General features: G+C 47.9%; 2 protein-coding genes across 7 annotated transcripts in view; one reads left to right on the top strand and one right to left on the bottom strand.

Moving 5' to 3' along the window:
- sli (slit guidance ligand) overlaps positions 1-22,006 on the bottom strand; it is a 567,521-nt gene that overhangs the window by 367,813 nt on the left and 177,702 nt on the right. The gene's annotated exons all lie outside the window — the stretch shown is intronic.
- LOC149349301 (uncharacterized) lies at positions 3,128-4,303 on the top strand. The gene has a single exon (XM_089578248.1). It carries the CDS (start codon positions 3,143-3,145, stop codon positions 4,301-4,303), a length of 1,161 nt encoding a protein of 386 aa, XP_089434374.1. The 5' UTR covers positions 3,128-3,142.

The raw sequence follows: 22,006 nt of genomic DNA, 5'->3' as shown, positions 1-22,006 counted from the left end.
CAAAAATGAATACGTACCAACTTTCCCAAATTTCTGCTTTACTGTTTGTAGCAAACGGCAAACGACAGACACGGTCGGAACTTGTGCACAGCGAACACAACGGCCAGGCATTCCAATTCGGTGACAGTGTAGTTGCGCTCACATTTTGTTAAGGTGCGGCTGGCATAGGCAATAACGTACTCAGCCCCACCGTGCAGCTGGACAAGCACCGCCACAAGACCGACGCCACTGGCGTCAGTGTGGATCTCCGTCCGAGCAGAAGGGTTGAAGTGCCGCAGGAGGGGTGCTGACGTGAGAGAAGATTTCAGCTGATGAAAGGAGGAGCCGCAGTCGGGGGTCCACACAAACTGCGAATCCTTATGCAGAAGAGAAGTGACGGGGTGGGCAATCTGCGCAAAGCCAGCAATGAAGCGACGAAAATATGAAGAGAGTCCGAGGAAGCTCCGAAGGCTTTTCAGGGTGCGTGGAGGCTCGAAATCTCGTACTGCAGCGACCTTCTGCAGATCCGGCCTGATACCATCCTGGTTGACGAGGAAGCCAAGAACTAGAGTTTGCCGGTGCCCAAAATGGCACTTCTTTGAGTTCAAAATGAGTCCCGCCGAGCCGATGCATTCGAGAACAATATGGAGTCTTTCATTGTGCTCTTGGAAGGTCTTGCCGAAAATGATGACATCATCCAGGTAACACATGCAGATTTCCCATTTTAAGCCACGAAGGATCGTGTTCATAAATCGCTCGAACGTTGCGGAGGCGTTTTATAATCCAAATGACATTACATTAAATTCGTACAAACCATCTGGAGTTACGAAGGCTGTCTTCCCCCGGTCGGATGGATGAAGAGTAATTTGCCAATAACCAGATCGCAAATCAACAGAGCAGAAATATGACGCCGAATACAGACAATCGACTGCGTCGTCAATGCGAGGTAACGGGTATACGTCTTTCTTTGTAAGCGCATTTAGACGACGGTAGTCAACGCAGAATCGCCAAGAGTTGTCTTTTTTCCGCCCTAGGATCACAGGGGAGGCCCACGGACTGGAAGATTCGCGGATGACTCCTTTCTGCAGCATTTCGTCCACCTGTTCTTGAATGATCTTGCGCTCTGCCGGGGAGACTCTGTAAGGTTTCTGGCGAATAGGGGGTGCGTTTCCAGTGTTAATTTTATGCTGTATTCGAGAGGCTGGGAAATGACTACCCGATCCCGTAGAGGCAAGTCGAACACTTGAGCATGACGTGCCAAGATGTCTTGCAGCGTATGGCGTTCACTAGACTTGAGTGATTTGTTGACCATGCGCTCAATCTCAGCAGAAAAGTCAGACTTCCCGGGCGCTGCTCTGCTGACATCAGAAATAGTTTCAATGGCGTGGGTCACATGGTTCTCAAATCTTGCGAGTGCTAAACCAGAAGGACGACGAACAGGCTCCTCTGACACATTCACAGTCCAGATGAGTGCGCCGCCATCCACTGCCTCGACGAGGGAGCGTGGCACCAAAATATTTTTTTTTCGCCCCATTCGAGAAATTTGGCTCGATGACTAATGAGTTCGTGCCCACGAAATGTTGGGGTGATTTCACAGGCACAAATTTTGCCGTCATCGCCGGCAGCAGCACATCTTCCTGCAGGGAGAGAACTCCTTCATGAGGCTGGGACATGTTATCCACTAATTCGGGGATAATGTTTGGCTTCAAAGAAATTTCACCGGCACTGAAGTCTAGTGTTGCACCACACTCGCGCAAAAAGTCAACGCCTAAGATCACGTCATGCGTAGCACGTCTCAGCACAACGAATTCTGTTCGGTAGTACTCGTCACCAAGCACAAGTGAAGCGTAGCACAGGCCAACCGGAACTAGTTTCAACTCCACAAAGCGTACCGATTCTGTCCCACACAAACATAACTTTCTGTCGAAGGTGGTTTTTAAATGAAAAGCTCATAACGGAAACAGCGGCACCAGTGTCAACTAGAGCATCCGTTTCAACATTGTCTATAACCACTGACACTTTATTCTTGAGCATGATTATAGGTAGAGGTATTCGCGATGTTGGCTCTCCGGCGACTTTACCTCCATCGGTCGCACCGCCTAGTTTCCCAGCGGTGGAGAAACGAAGCGGCGACGTGGGGATGGTGAACGGCCTTGTCGCTGCGGCGGCGGAGTGATGCTGCGATCGGAGACAGGGGAGTCATTGCGTGCACCGCGTTGTGAGAAGGAGGCCGATAGAAGGTAGCGGGTGGCTGCTCCCACTGGGCGTCATTCCTGAAGCGTGGTGCGCGTTGCAGAGGGGTCGAGAAAATTGGCGACGCGGGCAAAAGCGGGAGATGTGCCCGCTGAACCCGCAGCCGTAACATATCGGTGGCTGGCGGCTTTGGTAGCTCACAGCAGGATCCCTTAAAGGCCGAGGAGAGGCGACGGACGCACGACGAGACCCACCACGAGGTACTTCATCAGGATGGGATGGAAGCTGCTGGAAGTACGGGTGCGGCGTCGATTGTTGGCTCTGCTCAATACCGGAGTTGTAAAATGGGTCGTTGTTATTTGGTGCAGTCGATGGCGTACGCTGCTCCCATGATGGTATGGGCCTCGAAGCCTGTTGGTAAAGTTCATCAAAATTTGTACGTCGCCGCTGAGCAGCCAACTCCTCGCGTACAATCCTCCTGACTATATAGGCGATGCCTTCTGGCTCGGGCATGCCGATGCTGGCGACGGTTGTCACATTGGAGAGGCGGCCGAATTTGGGTGCTATCCGGCGTGCTTTAAGCGCCTCAAATGCAAAGCATTGCTATATGACATCCGCAACCGTAGCAAGGATGTCTCGGGAAATCAGGAAGTTGTACACGTCCTCAGCAAACCCTTTGAGAAGGTGCCCTACCTTGTCTTCTTCTAGCATTTGCCGGTTGACCATGCGACAAAGTTTCAATACTTCCTCGATGTATTTCGTGCATGTTTCACCGGGTAGTTGAGCTCTTTGGGAAAGCTGATGCTCAGCGCGTTCCTTCCTCGCAAGAGCATCCCCGAAGGTCTTCTTGATTTCTTCGACAAACCGGCTCCAGGTCGTAAGATTTTCCTCGTGGTTGTCGAACCTAAACCACTCAGGTGGGCTCGGTGACTGCACTACGGCGCAGGCACCTAAACCACTCACTTTTGCGATGCAGATGACCATCCTTGGGTTTGCCAGCCTGCTGCTGCCGTCGCTGGCGTGCCTACCTATGGGGGCGTCATCGCCAAGCGTACTGCGACGCACTGGATATGGATACGGCTTCTTCCACCAAACACCCGTCAGCCGCACTCCCCCGCTGGATCTGCCGCTAGACCAACTTCCGGAACTCACCAGACCATGGGCTACCGCATCATCATCGACATCACCATGTTTAAAAGGGCGTCATCCGCCGACACGGCTCTGTGGGCTCGGTGACTGCACTACGGCGCAGGCACCTAAACCACTCACTTTTGCGATGCAGGTCAGTAAACCGTATGTGCTCTTCGCTAAAAAATCAAGTAACTATATGCTAGTGCAGTTCCCGAGCCCCCAGTGCTGTGTCGTCGTTGCTGTTGAGTGCGTTTGTGTAATTCATTCTTTGTTAATGCTATCAGGCGACGTCGAAACTAACCCTGGTCCCGAAGACACGGCTGCTGTACTGGCTGCATTAGAGACATTAACCGCCGGCCAGACACAACTGATTGCCGAGATACAGGGCTTGAAAACTCAGCTAAGCAAGACGGATGAAACCATTACAGACCTAAACAAACGAATGGCTGAACTAGAAACTCACTATCAAACACTTAATCTCTTACGAACAGATATGGATGTAATGCAAGCAAACTCAATAGCCATGAATAATAAGATACACGAACTGGAAGCACACCTTGACGACGCAGAAAATAGATCTCGCAGGAATAATCTTATTTTCTATGGCATCCCCGACAATAGCACTGAATCATGGGCTGAGTCCGAAAAATTAGTCATTGATATTTGTCAGAATAATCTAGGTATACAGGTAGAACCTACCGACATAGAAAGAGCACATCGTCTTGGTAAGCACTCAGCCGATCGAACTCGTCCCGTCATCGTAAAATTCTTATCGCACAAAACCAAAAACGCTCTTCTATCAAATGGCCGGAAATTGAAAAACACCGGTTACAGTATCGGTGAAGACTTTTCCCGCCCCGTTCAACACGCACGGAAGCAATTGCTCACATTTGCCACAGCACACTCTGACAAGTACTCTTTACGCTTCAAAACACTGCATATAGGATCAAAACGCTACACTTTCGACGCATCGTCTGATACTGTTAGAGAAGTCGCATAGCAGTTGCCCAGTCGCCAACCATCAACAAAACGTCGACCCACCCCGCCCCGCAATGTTCTTTCGTTTTCCATATTATTCACTAACATCCGAAGCTTCCTTCCTAAATGTGAACTCGTATCAAACATCATCTCGTAATCCAGGAGCACCATACTCATATTAACAGAAATTTGGCTAAAAAGTGATGTAACAGATGCTGAACTCCTAACTGATTTGCCTGATTTCAATGTTTATAGAAATGATCGGAAAAATTCGCGGGGGGGGGGGGGTGTCCTTGCTGCAATTCATAGGGATATATCTTGCTCTGTTGTTGACGTCACTTCTGACATCGAATCATTATGGCTCATTTGTCGCACTGCGCCCGTAACAGTACTGCTCGGCGTTTGCTACAGACTTCCGCAGACTAATTCTGACTTCCCACGCCATCTCAATAATACCATTCATAAACTTTTGCCGAGCATAACTGGTGCTCCCAGTGGATGATGATGCTCAACTCTAACAAATGCAAGTGCATGTCCTTTCACCGCCGTCGAAATCCTCTTGTTTTCAAATACACAGTCTGCAATTCCCCAGTTGACCTCGTCCAGTCATATAAATACTTAGGAGTCACCATTTCTAATGATTTATCTTGGCGTTTGCACGCGACTAACCTGATATCATCTGCTAATAAAACACTAGGTTTCTTAAAACGTCACCTACGGGAAGCCCCACAACACGTAAGACTACAAGCGTACATCTCATTCGTTAGAACTAAACTTGAATACGCATCACCCATCTGGAGCCCTCATCAAGAATATTTAACACACGCTATCGAAGCTGTTCAAAACAGGGCTATCTGATTCATTCACTCCTCATACTCGTACGACGTGAGCATATCATCGCTCAAATCTCAGTCAGGTCTAGCTAATCTTTCTAGTCGCCGTCTCATAGCCAGTCTTGTCCTGTTTCACAAGTTCTTTTATTCACCACTAAAACAAGAACCATACATTTGCGCACTTCCACAACGCAGGTCCCATCGCATCGGTCATTCTCTTCAAGTTTTGCGTCCACGTGGCCGTACCACTGTTTTTGCCAACTCATTTTTTTCTCGTGCAGCAGCTGACTGGAACGGCCTTCCCCATAATATTGCTGCCATAACATGTTCATCATCATTTTCAAGCACTGTTGATTCCTGCATTTTGTAAACCCCACCCCTTATGTAACACCCTGGAAAAGGGTCTTTAAGGAAAATAAAGTGAAGTGAAGTGAAACTTCTTTCCACATATTCAAATGCTTACATCCTTCTTTCTGGTGATTTTAACTACCCTGACATCAACTGGCAGAACTTAACTAGCTCTGAAATAACATGCCATGCAGAGGCAAAAAACTTTATCGAAATGTGTCTAAATTTTAACCTTACCCAATTAGTGTCACAGCCAACCCGTGTGAAACAAGAATCAGCAAACACACTCGACCTGATATTAACCAATTGCCCCGAAAAACTAACATCTATCAGTTTTCTTCCGGAAATCAGTGACCACAAAGTCATACATGCTCTATTTTCATTTCACTCTACTAAAAAACAGACATCTGAAAAAACAATACGTCTATACGATAAAGGGAACTACAACGCACTAACTGAAGATCTTAGCACTTTTTTTCCCGAATATGAATCCGCATTTCACACTCGCTTAATTCATGAAAACTGGTCAATCTTCAAGAACAAATTAAACAGTCTCACTGATACGTTTGCCCCGACGATTACTTTTCACACTAACCGCAATAAACCCTGGTTTACTCGGCCCTTAAAACGCCTAGAAAACAAAAAGAAACGATTTTTTCGCTCCGCCAAACGCATCGACACGCCTGCGGCATGGGAAAAATATTACGAAATCGAAAAATTATACTTACATTCCGTTCATGATGCCCAGCACTCATTTTATCACCACGACTTACCAAACCTGCTAATAAGCAAACCAAAGCAATTTTGGCAGGTCCTAAATCCTAAGCACCGTTCTCATATTAGTTAACGAATGACTTACATGAACCTGTTGCTGATAACGACTGTGCAGATGTTTTTAACAATGCATTCGCATCTGTGTTCACCACCGAGTTTGACGGGCCTCCACAATTATCATCCTTTAACTTGGAATCCTTCATGCCGGCTATCACCTTTAGCGAAGAAGGCATCTCATCCATAATTCATAATATGAAACTGTCGTCTGCAGCTGGTACAGACCTAATGAATTCAAAATTTTTGAAGAATGTGAACACTATTTGTGCAGCCTATTTATGTCTTCTTTTTTCACAGTCACTGTCTTCAGGAATCATTCCAGCTGACTGGAAACAGGGCAAGGTCGTTCCAGTCTACAAATCGGGTAACAGAGACTCACCTTTGAATTACCGCCCCATTTCCTTAACTAGTGTACCGTGTAAAATAATGGAGCACGTCATATACTCACAAATCATCAACTTCCTTGACGCAAACGAATTTTTCCATCCTACACAACACGGATTTCGCAAGGGCCTCTCATGCGAAACTCAACTAGCACTCTTCCTTCATGACTTACATGCTAATCTCGACCGTAACATGCAGACCGATGCCATTTTTCTAGATTTTGCGAAAGCCTTTGACAAGGTCCCTCACCGCCGACTATTACTAAAGCTTTCGCAGCTCAACCTACACGCTAATATTTTAAAATGGATTGAAGAATTTCTAACTAATCGTTCACAGTCTGTCTATGTTAACGGCCACCTGTCTAGGTCCGTCCCAGTAACATCCGGTGTCCCACAAGGATCTGTCCTTGGTCCCCTTCTATTCTTAATATATATTAACGACTTGCCCATGCATGTTTCCTGCATCATTAGAATGTTCGCCAATGATTGTGTCATTTACCGTACCATTAACAATCGTGATGATCAGCACACCCTTCAGGCACATCTTAACAGTGTATTAAACTGGTGCAATAATTGGTTGATGTCCCTTAATCCTACTAAATGCAAACTCATGTCTTTTTCTCGTCGTCGTAACCCTTATCGCTTTTATTACTCTGTTTCTAATACACCGATCGAGCTAACAGAATCGTATAAATATCTGGGAATCACCGTCTCTCCTGATCTCTCATGGCGCGCTCATATTAGTAACATCATTTCAGCATCAAATAAAACACTAGGTTTCCTGAAGCGTCACCTCCGTCTTGCCCCACCTGAGGTAAAGCTGCTCGCGTACAAATCATTGGTAAGACCAAAATTAGAATATGCATCTGCCATCTGGAACCCACATCAAGTATATCTAATCACTGCATTGGAATCTGTTCAAAATCGTGCCGTCCGGTTCATTCATTCCTCATACTCGTACGACACCAGTGTTTCAGCTTTGAAAGTGAAATCCGGATTGCCACTACTTTCATTTCGTCGCCGCATCGCTAGCCTGGCTCTTTTTCACAAGTTTTTTTATTCTTCCTTGAATCAAGCATCGTACATCACAGCCGCAGCACGCATATCTCACCGCACCAGTCATCCACTGTAAGTTGCACGCCCACCATCGCACACTACCACTTTTTCTGCATCGCTCTTTTCTCGAACAGCTTCAGACTGGAACGGCCTTCCCTATGATCTGGTCGTCATCGCTTCGCCATCTGTTTTTCAAGCGCGTGTAACAGATCATCTTCAATGTTAATCATTGCTGTTTTTTCACATTTTCAAGTGTATTCCCACCCCTTATGTAACACCCCCTGAAAAGGGGGCCTTTAAGGAATAAAACTGAACTGAACTGAGCCGTGCCAGCAAGGAAGAAAACAACGTTGTACAGGCGGGCGGTAGCGTCCCAACGGCTGCACTTGCTGCACCTTTCGTAATGACGGAGCCATTCTTCAACGTCCTCTTCGGTCTCGCCGCGGAATGTGCGCGGATCTCGCTGATGGGTCAAGGTCGTCTCCTCGTCAGCTCGCAGTCCATGGGTCTGCGTCGCTTGCGTGGTAGCCATTGAAACGAACTGCTCAGGCGATAAGGCTGGCAAACCTGCTACACAGCGGCTGCGACGGGGTACTGGTGAATCCAGGACGTGTTTACCCAGCACCTCCACCCAATGTATCGGATGAAATGGGTTTTATACAGGTGAAGGCTGGACGGAACACAGATGGCAAACAGCTCGGAGCCACAGATCAGTCTGCGCGCGCCTCCCTCTACTTCCTCCAAGTCCTCAGTAAGCCGCTACGCGGCGTAACAATATGCTATTACTGCATGCTTACAAAATGCTGATAGATGTAAATTCGAAAGGGTTCAGAGTTTGGATGCCCAGCATGTTTCTGAAAAATATAGCAAGCTAACTATTATGCCTAGCGCAAAGCAGCTATTAGAATGGGTCCTCTTGAAGTGAGGAGTTCACGCAGCACTTCCACCTCGAATTGCAGAAGGCTACATTTTTCACCCACGCGCAGTGGTCTTTCGACGCATTTGTGAGAGCGACGCATTGCTCTTTCGCATACCCCCCCATCAGCGAAGAAGCTGCGAGTCATGCCTGCGAATGCTATTTTTGGAGGCGTGCGTGCCCCACGGCTAGTGCACCGGATTAGCGGCCGCCCAGGCGCAACCAGCGATGTTTGCGCAGCTTCCCCGTGCAGCACAAGCGGGCCGCTCGCAGTTTGTTGCGTGGGAACGCCAGTGGGGTATCGCTCACAGAGACCTGAAGGGGCAGAGCTGCCACGGCAGAAATGATCGTGACTGTCTGTCCTCCCGCAGGAAGCACAATTCCCGTTCTTTCGCTCTACGTATGTCCCTATTAGTCAGAAAAAGACGGGGTCACTTACTTGCGACCTTGCTAGACGAAATTTCTCGGCCCTCTTTCACCCGAAGCGCAACACGAAGCGCGCTCTCGGCGTCGCCACCCATACACTCCAATTGACTGTAGCGCACCAAGCGGCTTCTAGTTGTGCCGCGCCCTCATGGCGCATTATTTCTGTTCAGTATGGTCTCCAATTGTGATCTATTTGCTTTCGGCCCAGAAAGATGAAAAATTACATACCGGGCTCTCTTGACCGGCCATCAACGGAGCTGCGCCTCGGCTTTCGTCAAACAGCGCCAATCCATAGAGACACCAGGTGCTTTGCGAAATGAACATTTATTTTGCTGCATCCAAACACAAAAACAAACCGACACAGTCACCATCTGGCACATCGCTAAGCTCGCTTCTTGTGCGACCACAGTTACTGCAGTACGGCTAACAACAGTGGTTGTTGCTACCACTGGGTACCGTAAGCTCAAAAATGTATATGAGTCATCCTGATAAGCTTTACACAAAAACTGTGCGAACAAGCGAAACGCGTAAAAGCGGAGAAATTACGAACAAGGAAAACATGTTTTACGAAGCTCGCATGCGGAACATTGATGCACCATATCTGCCAATGATTGACAAGCATTCCTCCGTTACCTGACGTTATTCTCTGTCCACCAACAGCTGTAAGTCTCATTCCACGGCCAACTGCCCGTTTTGATTGGCACCGTGACGGCTAAAACACGGGCGCACAACCAATCGCTGACATCGTGTTGGAGCACTGAGAACAAATGCGCGGGAACAATTCGCACGCACTCAGAGGCGTAGAAGGCAATTTTCGGACCACCAGCTCCTTGTTTTCATACGTGTTTACTTTTTTTCCTCTGGTCGTTTAGAAAAGCGCACTGCCGTGTTGTCACTACGCGGGTGAATGCGCGTTTTCACTGGAGCAGACGACGGAGACTTCGTCGCACAAGTTTCTAGTTTTTGAGATTTTCATGCGTCACCTTTTTTCCCAGCCGTCTTGAAAATTACGCGCCCGCAATAACAACGCGAGAATGCTCGTTTACGAGATGTTCGCCCATTTTCTTCAAGTTGAGCACGTATTTTAACCTACAGTCAACAAATACCACTCGAAAGAAGTTTGGCATTGTTAGGTGCCATAAAAAAATACTCGTCCACGAAAACCTCAACGTGCTACAATGCGAAACTAACCGCAAGGCAAAGCGCACATGGCATTAGCGCGCCCTTCACTAGTAGCAGTATAAAACTTTATTCTGCAAAATGGGACGGGGTTTAGGGATTGGGGTCTTAAGCTGTAGGTGGTGTTGCTAGGTTCAGGATCCCATTGGTTCTTGCTGCCTCCTCGGCCCGCTCAACCAGCACAAGCTGATCTTGCGGGTCGGAGCTGGACAGAAGCTCCTCCCACTGCTCGACTGACGGGTTTGTAATTTTGGGCTCTATCGGGCAACCCCGACAGCCCCATGTGGAGTGGTAGAGGGTGGCTATCTCTCCGCACCGCACTCATTCTGGAGTGTATTTCGTAGGCCAAATCTTACTGTATATGCAGCGACCTGGCTACAAGTTTGTTTGTAGCCGTCTCCATGTAGTTGCCTGATGTCTTGTGAGTGTCTTGTGGGGAAGCGGGTATTTACGGCTTCCTGACTTCCAAAACATGGTGAGCTCTGCGCTAACTGCGCACCGACCGGCGCCATGGCTTGAGCAGGTAGTCGTTTCTTTCACAACTCTGCCACATTGCGCCAGCCGGCGTGCTCAGCGAAACTGCTTGAAATGCAGCGTAGTTTGGCAAAAACTAAACGTTTCTCGCCTTGCCAGGATCAGAAAGACCCAGACTGACACGAACCGCGCCAGAACAGCCGGCAGGCCACGAAGCGTGCGGCTTCTTTACAAACTGCGTAATTCAAGGCGGCGGCTGGCGTGATCAGCGTAAGCTGCTTGAAATGCATAGTAGTTAGGGAAAAAAAAAACATTTCTCACCTTGACGTCGTCAGAAACCGCACGAGTTCCGCGACGAAGACCAAGACAGACGCAAAAAATTCAGGGGGGCGCTTTGTTGCCCTAAATTGCGGTGAAGCGAAAGCCTTAAGCGCAGTCTTGCTGCTTGTGACACTGATGTGCGGTTAAGATGTTGAGCTTCGCCTCTAAGAGTGGAATGCGACAGCGTCTTGCAACGCTGCCAGGGAGTCTACAGAACGTCATCGCCCGTTCGGCTCTACACCTTGCTCGCCGGGAATTCGGTTTTTGAGGAAAGGAAATGTATCTGTCTTGCATATCTCGGTGGACACCTGAACCTCGCCTAAGGGAAGGGAGGAAGATGGGAGTGAACAAAGACACCGTATTCACTAGACGCGCCTTTGTTCGCTTCATACCATTGAGCTGGCATGGCGGAATGGTTAGTGTGCTCCTCTCGCACTCCAGAGACCCTGGTTCGATTCCCCAACTCGACCAATTTCCTACTCGGTTTTATTTATTTATTTTACTTGGAGCATCACTGTACCATCCCTTTAATTGGTTGCATGGTTACTATCCATAGTACAACTGGCCCCGTTTGAAATTCGCGCACTGCACTGTGATGTCACGACCATTTCGACCAATTGAAAAGCGTAAAATTTCTGTCGACGACTCCTGCTTACAACGATGAGGCATTAAAGGCTTCCGCCTTAAAACACGGCACATGCGCGCTAACAAAGACGCCGCATACTCACAGGCGCATCTGCGCAGACGTGCGTATCCCGGTTTCGTTCTGCCTCGTCTGCTCCGTCGCTATAGTGCCTAGAATATACTGGCCAGCGTGCCGACCGTGGTCTCCCGGGTGGCACAACAAGCGATGAATGCGGACGGCCGCCGCGCGGAGCGCTGCAAGTCGGGAGGGTGCGGGCCACGCCGTCTCGCGCTCGCAACATCAGCAACAGTAGTGCTGCATCTTTGCTTTCGTTAAGCCGTAACGAACCACAGCTGTCACGGAGGCAGCTGACTGCAGGTTTCCGTGTTTCTTTTGAGTCTCCGACTAGAAGCTGCATATTTAGTGTTCGTTGCTTGCGCGAAAGCTTCTTTGAAGTTCAGCATATCTTCGAGCTTCGAACATCCGGTGCTTACACCTTTTGGGTAACATTTTAACAAAGCAGGTTAAACGCGTCAGTTAATATTACTCCGTTATTAAGGTGTTCTGCGCGCTTGGTTCCGAATCAGAATGCTTTGTTAATTACAGAACACGCAGTATTCTCCATTGGGCCTCGCAGCTAATAAAAACTTCTCAGCAACAACCGAGCAGGCAGTCGGAAAGGTTTTTCGTCATTCCGTCCGCAAAAAGCAATGCGGCTCGCCGAAAGGTTTCCCATGCAGCACAGAACACTGGTCCAATATTGGGAGGTCGTTGGCACTGAGTGGCCCTACATAGGTCCAGAATATCGAGTAATATGCCAACATCGGTCAAGCCAATTCACCGCCTTCTCAATATAGGCCCAAGGTTCCCCACATTCGACCAACAATGGTGGTGCCATTTAAAAAAGCTTACTACATTGGCCCACGTTCACCTGCGTTCTTCCAACATAGGCCTCGACGATTTCGAAAATTGGCCACGTTGGCCCACCTTTACCTCCGTTCTGTCAACGTAGGCCTCACCGATTTTTAAAACTGGCCACGTTGGCCCCTGTTGACCTGTGTTCTTCCAACGTAGGCCTCGCCCATTTTGATAACTGGTCACATTGGCCCACCTTGACCTCTGTTCTTCCAACGTAGGCCTCACCGATTTTTAAAACTGGCCACGTGTGCCCCTGTTGACCTGTGTTCTTCCAACGTAGGCCTCGCCCATTATGAAAACTGGACACATTGGCCCACCTTGACCTCCGTTCTTCCAACGTAGGCCACACCGATTTTGAAAACTGGGCACGTTGGTCCACCTTGACCTCCGTTCTTCCAACGTAGGCCTCACCGATTTTGAAAACTGCCCACGTTGACCCCAGATGGCCTCTGTTCTTCCAATGTAGGCCTCGCCGATTTTGGAAACTGGGCACGTTGGCCCCCATTGACCTCCGTTCTTCCAACGTACGCCTCGCCGATGTTAAAAGCTGTTGTCGCAAAATCTGTTGCCGCAATACTAAGAATATTGTTATGAAGCCCAAATTTAATTGTCTCATGTTCTATTGCCTGAGCAACATCGAGAGAGATTAAAGGAGATGATCCTAAAGCGAATAATATGTGCAGTACGTATAACGAGAGCTGGTGTATATTTCCCCCATTATTACCACGTAGATTAATTTCTATTAAATGACCATTGAGTCGAACGGAATTTGGGAATTCAACTGGCATTCGGACCTGACGAATATATCCGCGACGGCGATTTCCAAACGAATTTGAAAGCTGCAGCAATGGAGCTGCCCCAGTCGAGTTGCACTCTTGTCCATTCGCGGACAGCAACGTACGCGTTCGTGATCAATATACGTACTACGCGGTCATATGCGGCCACCCAATTAACTTGTCTTCAGCAGATCTGCAGCACAACACGCCGATGAGGCGACAGCCACAATACCTGCATGTGTCTCAACCATAACCGTATTGTATATGTGATATATCAGTTCATGTATTCAGCGTTAAACGCTTGGAAAATTCTCAGATATTAATAGGCGGCGTCCCCTTTCCTGACCAATAGGCCTGAGCTAGTCTGGAAGAGTAGCGTACGTGTGGTTTAATTCGGCATGGTGCAGGGGCAAAACCACAAGTTTATTTTTTAGATATACAAATGGCCATCGAATGTATATTTCGGCAACATACATTAATTAAATTGCCGCCGCGGTGGCTCAGCGGTTATGGTGCTCGGCTGCTGACCCGAAAGACGCGGGTTCGATCCCGGCCGCGGCGGCTAGAATTTCTTTGGAGGAGAAATTCTAGAGGCCCGTGTACTGTGCGATGTCAGTGCACGTTAAAGAACCCCAGGTGGTCGAAATTTCCGGAGCCCTTCACTACGGCGTCTCTCATAGCCTTAGTCGCTTTGGGACGTTAAACCCCATAAACCAAACCAAACCAAACATTAATTAAATTTCCGGCTTACACCACAGGATCCATATACAATCAGTGAGACACCCTGGTATCACTCAATCTGCCGAGCAGTAACAAATCAGGCTGTTTCATCGATAATGCAAAGGTCGCCGAACATACATTTGGAAAGTGGTTTCAAATCTAGCTGTTTTTCGCTTTGAAGAAATATGTGGGAAGCGCGCGGTGTCAATCCGGCTAGCTACCATGCATGCATACATTCCAACACCGCTCCCATTTCGAGTTGAAGATCAATTAGCACTCGCCCTACCATCGGATCTGCCAGCGTTCGTGGTTAGCTCAGTTAGATTGCGCCCTGGACAGGCGGTGGTCCCGGGTTCGGACGAATTTTCATCAGCACGGACCCTGAATGCATCGACTGCCACTTCCAAACTTGAAAGGGACGCAGTAGGCATGCGTGGGAGATCCAAGGGAATTCGTCTCCGGCGGCACGGACCCAACGGCCGACGGCTGCCACCTCCACGCTTGAATGACCAGATTTCTGCTGCGGTGTCTTCCTTCACACCTCGATTTACTGACCCGTCAGCTCTCCGCTCCTCGTGCCCGCCTCGTACACACCATTCGCACGTGCACGCGCGCAACGCGGGGCTATAGCACGCGCGGCGCTCCGCTGTCCGACGCACCACTGTCAACACACCGAGTCCCAAAAATCCCTCGACGGTTTGGTGTGCACATCACACCCTCTGCAAATGAGTCGGTCGGTGGCAAGGCACAGGTAAGCCACAGGGCACCACCTGCACGTCACTCCGAGTCTTCCTGTTGTATAATAAATGTGCATTGCCACTTACTGTTCTCGAAGTAAACGCTGAATGGTGTACTGTACCTTGAAGCACTAATTGCATGGTTAAGCAGGCAGCAGAAAAACTGAGCCAAAGATATGAAGGAAACTAAAGTGTGCCAATGTATACTTGCTCTTAATCTTAACCTACATGCCAGTAGCAATATACCAGACCTGTTTATTCCCCAATCCCTGCAACTGTAGAGCAGTTATTGACATTTCAGAACTGAGAGCTTCCGTCCTAGACTGTAAATTTAGCATAATTTCTTATCAGACCCACTCCCACGACACATTATTCACTGCCTCGTGAGTATGGTGCAAGAGACAAAGAACTAAGATCTAAAGCTGCTGCTCTTTTGATATAATACTGCAATCTTGGGCCCCAGTGGCTGTGGCTACATGCTTTGCCCAACTGTTGTCCATCAGTGACTATGCAGTCATGGAATCAACCACAACAAAAACATGAAGTTGATCACTGAGAATTGAAGCGCTTTCGAGTTCTTGTAAAAATAAGTCTTGGATTCATTCGGAAATATGAAAATTGCAATTTTTGTGTCTTCTGTTATATGAATGTGTAAATGGGATAACAATCCTCTTGTACTGGGGACAACTTTATCGAAAGTCAAGGCCTGCAAAACAGAATTATTGGCTCATTCTGGTCAAAATTCTTCCCAGCCCTTCTTCCTTCTTTCACTCCCTTCTCCATCCCTTCGCCCCACAGCATGGCTCAGACGAACGAGTGTGAAAGAGGTAGGGACCTTCCTTTATTCACTTTAATTATTTTTCCACTGTGAATGTTTGTCTGGTAGAAAAAAAATTTCTTGCTGAGAAAACCGAAACATTCTGCCTCTCAAGTGGCAGAAATTAAGTTGTTTCTGCTGATGAGTTCAAATTAAACACCGACTCCAAATTTGACTCTGTGTTCCCAGTTTAGCACTGAACGCTTCTGTAGTACAGCCTCAGAGGTCTGTACAACAGTCAACATATACTGCAATCTGCTAGTGGAAATGGGCCGCAAAAAAAATGGTTTTAAGGAAAGGGAGTGGAGCAGTATCTATCTCACATATCTCAGTGGAAAAAGGAAAGTGATAAAGGAGGGAGCGAAAGCTTGACGTTTCGAAGAGCAGGCGCGCCGGTGCAAAAACCGCTCTTTGTACTCGAACACTGAAAGCGCGTTTTCTCCTACGGAGCCCGAATCACGTTCCACATCGAGTACAGCTAACCCGCGACTCATAATTGGCTGGATGTAGGTAACATATAATGGCTCTGAAAGCCGACAGTAGTTAGGCGAGTGAAAAAATTTGCTTCATGTTGAGAACGCCTCTGTTACGCCACGGCTAGCCGACGGAAGCGCGCGGGTTGACAGGCGCAGCGCATGCGGCATGGTACGCTGCCATTGTCGCCTTCCCGCCGCCTTCGCCGACCTCGCTCGCACGCCATCTGTTCATGGCCTCCCAGATTACCCGCGCACGCATGCGCGCACGCTCGCTTCGGGGCGGCGGATCTTGGAGGGAATAATCTTTCTTGAGTCGCCACAGTGTCGCTGCGCACGGTGGCGATGCAGGCTAGTTTGCCAACGTGGTTTTAACCGTTTCAAGCAGAAATAAATCTTAATGCAAACTGTAAGTGCTTAGTCTAACATGAAAGTATGAAATTCAGTTTTTTTTATTATTTGTTTATTTTTATGTTTAGAAATTTAGTACTTCATTTGGCCATTTGGCGTTGCAGACGCTAGCGATAGCTACGCGCGCGAAGTGGATTCTGCGAACGTTTCGCTGCGTTGTTTGTTCCGCGCTGGTTGGCACTTCACGCCGCTGCAGTTCGCAGTTTCCCCTTTTTCTGTGATATCGTTTACTACCAGTGTTGCACTGAGGTGTGAGCCTCTTTTTTCGTAAAAGTAAGTAACCTTCCATTTCTCTTGTGTGGTGAAAGTATCGGCCTTGCTGTAGCTAAGCCACTAATGCGCCTGATTGAACGGTCGGCTAGTGTGTCACTCCTTCGGTTTACAAATCACAAAGCAGTATCAGCCAGTGCTTTACATACCAAAGTGCTATTTGAGCTTTTGTTAAGTGGATACAGCTAGGCTGCTCTCGCATGCGAGTTGCTTTCTTTACCAAGGCGGTGACAAGGTGAACGTGACAAAGCTTCAAACCAACCAGCCTTGTTTGAACGTAGGTTGATAAGGCGCGAATTTTTTTCCTACGCATTGATTAAAGTCTGTGCTCTATTGCATTCTGGCAGGATTTTATTCAAGACTCTCTTCTGGCCACCTGTGTGCTCCAATTCTCCTTGCTGTGATTGCCGTCTTAACTGGGGAAAGGACTCGGCAGTATTAAGTGTCATGAAGTAAACATGAAGCCTGTCGTGATGGCTGTGTGGCATTGGCGTTCGGCTGCTGATCGCAAGGTCGCAGGTTTATCGATGCCGGCCGCGGGGGCCGTATGTCGATAGAATCGAAATACAAAAACGTACGCGTGCTGTGCGAAGTCACCATATCTTAAAGAACCGCTGGTGGTCCAGATTGACCCGGCGACTTCCACTACGGCGTTCCTCAAAGTCAGTTTGTCGTTTCGGGACGGTAAACCTCACAATTTACAAGTAATCATGAAGCGGAAGTTGTATCGGTTTCATGACATTCAATGACTGCATGCGTAAACCAAGCAAAGCACTGAAGCAATATAGCTGCCGACTGTTTTTGTTGCAGGTCTTGATGAAAATATGGGAGAATACTGTGTATAGAAACTGTGATTGCCTGATTTTGGTTCATTTGTGCGGAACTGCCCTGAGCTATTTTTTCTGCTATGTGGCCTTTTATATGCCTAGCTTCTGCAAGCTTTGTGATTTTCCTGAGGTCTGTGGTTGATTATTCACCCATAGTATAAAAAGGAAATGAGAGAATCTTGACATTCCGGATGTGTTACTGCACTGACTTGTCAAGCTTTTGTTTCATTACGATTGAGAGCCCCGGCAATGAGGTCGTTTACTCAGTGTTGCTGCTCTGTATGTGCGCAGGCTGTTTGACAGTGCAATGAAGTACTACGGCTTTGCAGGCATGGCCGCTTTTATTTTTTGGCAGACCATTGCACCATGCACAGCTGGCGTTGTCCCTGCTTCACTTTGTACATTTAATTTTTGGTACAGGCTGTTCAAAAGTGGTTTTCAGAGGACCTCCTTGCCCGCTCAACTTCTCAAGTTTTGGTAAGCACGCTTTGCAGCTGACACTTTTTCTTTCACTTCATGCTTTCTTGTATAGGTCTAGGCTGTTTGCTAATGTTCATTCCACAAGCCCCCTTATTTGTTTAACCTTTAGGACTCCAACTGTTGGCCGGAGGAGCAAGGACCTGGGCTAGTTTCACGGAAATTAATCACAGCACCTTGTACCTTGTACTTGGTTGGCCTGGAGATTATGTTAAAGATGACAGAAAAAAGGAAAGGGGAGCGAGTAAGGACACTCGACGCACACATACATTAGTGAGAATAAACAACGGATGTATTACAGTTACAACTCTTGTTCGCGCACTTCAAAGGGCCCGCACTGTCTTACACATGTCCGCTCAGATCGCTCGCGCAACACACACTTCGCTGTGCTTCCTGCCACCGCCGCTGATGAATCGACACGCCGCACTCGCGAAAAAACAAACATCACAAACACAAACGGCGTCCTGACGGCGCCGGGAAGAGAGGAAAGAGGATAGGCAGGCGATGCGGTATGCACTCCGGACCAACCAGCGCAACGAGCCAAATTTACGTGAGCGCCACTCGAGGCAGGCGATGCGGTATGCACTCTTTACCAACTAAAAAAGTAGGTGCATTCCATGCAATCACTATGTGATTCATGTCTAAGTTCTTAGTGAAATGGCGTGTGAAAGGAATGGATCTTTAAAAGGTTACTGTGGCATTATTTTTGTGTTCTTACTCCTAACTGAAATCTTTCATGTAGTATACGTTCTTACTCCTAACTGAAATCTTTCATGTAAGTATACTTGTTACAGTACAGCAAGGAAATGTATAACTCCCATCAGGTAAGAGCTGTGCTTTTCATCCATATAGTGGAGCATTCAAAATGCCCATCAAGCTGAAATTTTGTAAGGCAAGAAGATTCTTTCTTCTCACTTTCTAATGGTGTGTTCTAGTCGGCGATTTGGAGCAACTCTACAGATGCAGATATTCGCCACTTCCTTCCTGGCCTCAGAATTTTGGATTTGTGCAATGAAGCTCGCTGCACAGATCCAAAGATTTCACCTGGTTTGACAGGAGCGAAAACGTAAATTCATGGAGTTGCTTCATATTGCCTATTGGAACAGGCCACATATTTCTCTGATATCCAAGGCTGTCACGAGTGCTCCACTGTGTAGATCAGTGGCAGGGAGACCCAAACCATTTTGTGGCCATGGCAAGAATGGCTTCCTCTTTGTACCGTGTAGTGACAATGATTAGACAGAGCACGCGCATGAGAGAAGAACAATTTAGAAAAACGGGTAGCATGGACGGCAAGCAGGTGTATTTTGGGTGATGTGAATTTTTCGGTTATGTGAGAATTTTTTTCTGGAATCTAGAACCAAGCGATAGAGCGAATGGTGCAGCAAAATACAGTTGGCAAAATGGCACGGCTCGTAGCTTTTTGTTTCTGCTGCTTAGTCCTTCGCGTGAAATCTTCCACTTATAGTGTAGGACTTTAGTACATTAATATCGAAAAACCTAGATAAACAAATCAGTCAACTGTTTGGGAAGCACCCCATTCAGTCATTTACACAAGCATGTGTGCCATTTATGGCTGTGCCTGATCACGTTGGTTGCAACTGGCCACTGGGTGGTGCAGTGTTGAGAAAACAGCTGGGGCACCAAAGTTCCAGTGACAGTAACTGGCATGGATGAGTAAAATAAGTTGATCAAATCAGTTATTTAAACAATGAAAATATTTAGAAAGTCTTTCTACAGAGGGCTCTTGCTAACCTAACTCGACGTATATTTGCTTTGCCCCAGCTTTTCAGTACAATTACTAGCAAGGTTAGGCTGCCTTAGGCATGACTAATAAATTTGCATCCATTCATCTGAGCTCATAAGTGACCACACTAATACTTTCTTATAACATGCTTTCAGTGTTAATAAGTCGTCATTAATGCTCTTTTATGCCAAATAACAATTGCTTGAATGTGAATTTTCTTTCAGCGGAATCAGCTGATGTGCCTGGGCGGCAAAACGTTGAAAGAAGTAGGAGGAAATACTATGACGGCCATAATGGGTGTGGAGGTCCAGAGGCTGTACAGCGTCCACGGACGTGAGGGCAAGAAGGCCTTTGTAAGCTTAAAGCTTTGCAAAGTGGCAACAGGTGCGTTTCTTACATTAATTTTGCCATTTAATTTTGAAACGTTCAAAAGTGCGGATGAAGCGGTAGTGTGCGCACATGATAGGGTTGAAATAAATACTGGGCCTTTTTCGAGCAGCAGACATATATAGTTAGGCTGATGGTGAAAGGTTTCTTTTAGACACAACAGATTGTGCTACAGATTGTTTCCCTACTTTAACAGTTTCACTGCTGCCTTTGTAAACGGGTAGAATAGGTAATCCTTTGTGCACAATAAGGTTTTTTTAACCACCTGCCTCAAAGACAGCCAAGGAATTGCGTCAGAACCTTATAGAATTTGGGAGTCGTTTCTACTCGATGTTGGTGGAGAAGGCGTAGCCTTGAGTGTGCTAAGAGGTGCCCCCCTCTTCGCTCGCGCGTCGGCGGCGGCGGCGCCAGACCAGAAACATCTGAAAGCTCCTCGAAGCCCGCCACAGCGATTGACCAATAGGGACGCTCGCCCGGCGCGAGAACGAGAGGGAGACTGCACAGCCGATACTGTTTGTGTGCCTGCCTGCCTGCCTTGGCGCGAAGAACAGACAGACGTGGAGCAAGCCTATATAAGAAAGGCGTTGACCGCTGTCGACTAGCCCGAGCCACCGTTTAAGCTCCATCGAAGGGTACCCGCTCGACTCCCGACACCACTCGCCCCAGCCACGGACCAACGAGGCAGCGCGGGCCAGTCTGCGGGACGGCAGCGTCGTGAACCTCTGGTCATCGGACTGTCGCAGTTCCCTGTGAACAAATTCTGTTTGTTTCTCTCTCTTGCGTTAGTGCGCTTTAGGTGCAATATTTCGTTTGTATTGTAATCTCTCTCGAGTGTTACTTTGTAAGAGCTGCATTGTTTTGTTAATCACTTTGTATATGCTTGTAATAGTGATTGCGAAATCCTCTGTATCGTCTCTTTGCTGTATAAACTTTAGTTTATGAATCTGGCTCCGACCCATCCTCTGGCTTGCGACCGGCGAAATCTGGGCACCAAACGCCCAAAAACCTCTTGTCACTTGGTAGCTGGTCTCCGCTGAGCTTGCCACGCTGAGTCGAGGGCATCTCCTTTGAGTCCGAGACCGCTATCCCCCCCCCCCCCCCGCTTTAAGGCGTCTGGTAACGCACGCTAAAGTGCGCGAAGAGGTCACTCCGGTTCTAATTCTTATTGCTTCAATAAACATTAGATGTGGTGATGCCTAAATATTTCAGCGCAATACTCAGTCTGCATTTAATAAAGCCCTTTTGAAACCGTTGCCTTTTTGCGCTCATAAAGCGACCATGCGACGCCGTCGGCTGCCTTACTCGACTACGTGATCTTAAGACTTTCAGAAACGTAGACAACTTTTCTCGTAGACAAATCTTTAGCTCTTGTTTGCCCTAATAGATTCATATTTAAGTCAGAAAGTAAAAAACAAGTGTGTCAATGATTTCCACACACACTGTGTTAAGGTACTGTACATGGTCAGACATCGGTCATTGACCTGAGATAGGTTTCGGTTGTACTCCTATATCGTCTGTAGCTCCAGTATCTCAGGCTCTAGCCTTGTCGGCATGGACCCGACAGTGGCGGGTTGAGTCAGGGGATCGAGCTGAGCAAGGTGAGCCCAACTCTACGACGACTCTCGGTCTACAACAAGACCGTATATGAACTAGTCAACAACTGTCGAGGCGCGTCCGGCGACAGTAAACCGGCTCCGTTCTCAGACCCTGCAGAAAACGCTTTCCCCAAAGCGTGAAAGAGGAAGTTGCGAGTCAACCCACCCCTTGCGACGG

The sequence above is a fragment of the Amblyomma mixtum genome, chromosome 3 (assembly GCF_055824585.1).
Source record: "Amblyomma mixtum isolate Tamu chromosome 3, ASM5582458v1, whole genome shotgun sequence".
NCBI classification, from domain to species: domain Eukaryota; kingdom Metazoa; phylum Arthropoda; class Arachnida; order Ixodida; family Ixodidae; genus Amblyomma; species Amblyomma mixtum.
Note: the sequence above shows the minus strand (reverse complement) of the source record. Positions and strands in the feature narration are given on the sequence as shown.

Coding starts and splice junctions, on each gene's coding strand:
- LOC149349301 (XM_089578248.1), top strand. CDS start 3,143: ATGCAGATGACCATCCTTGGGTTTGCCAGCCTGCTGCTGCCGTCGCTG.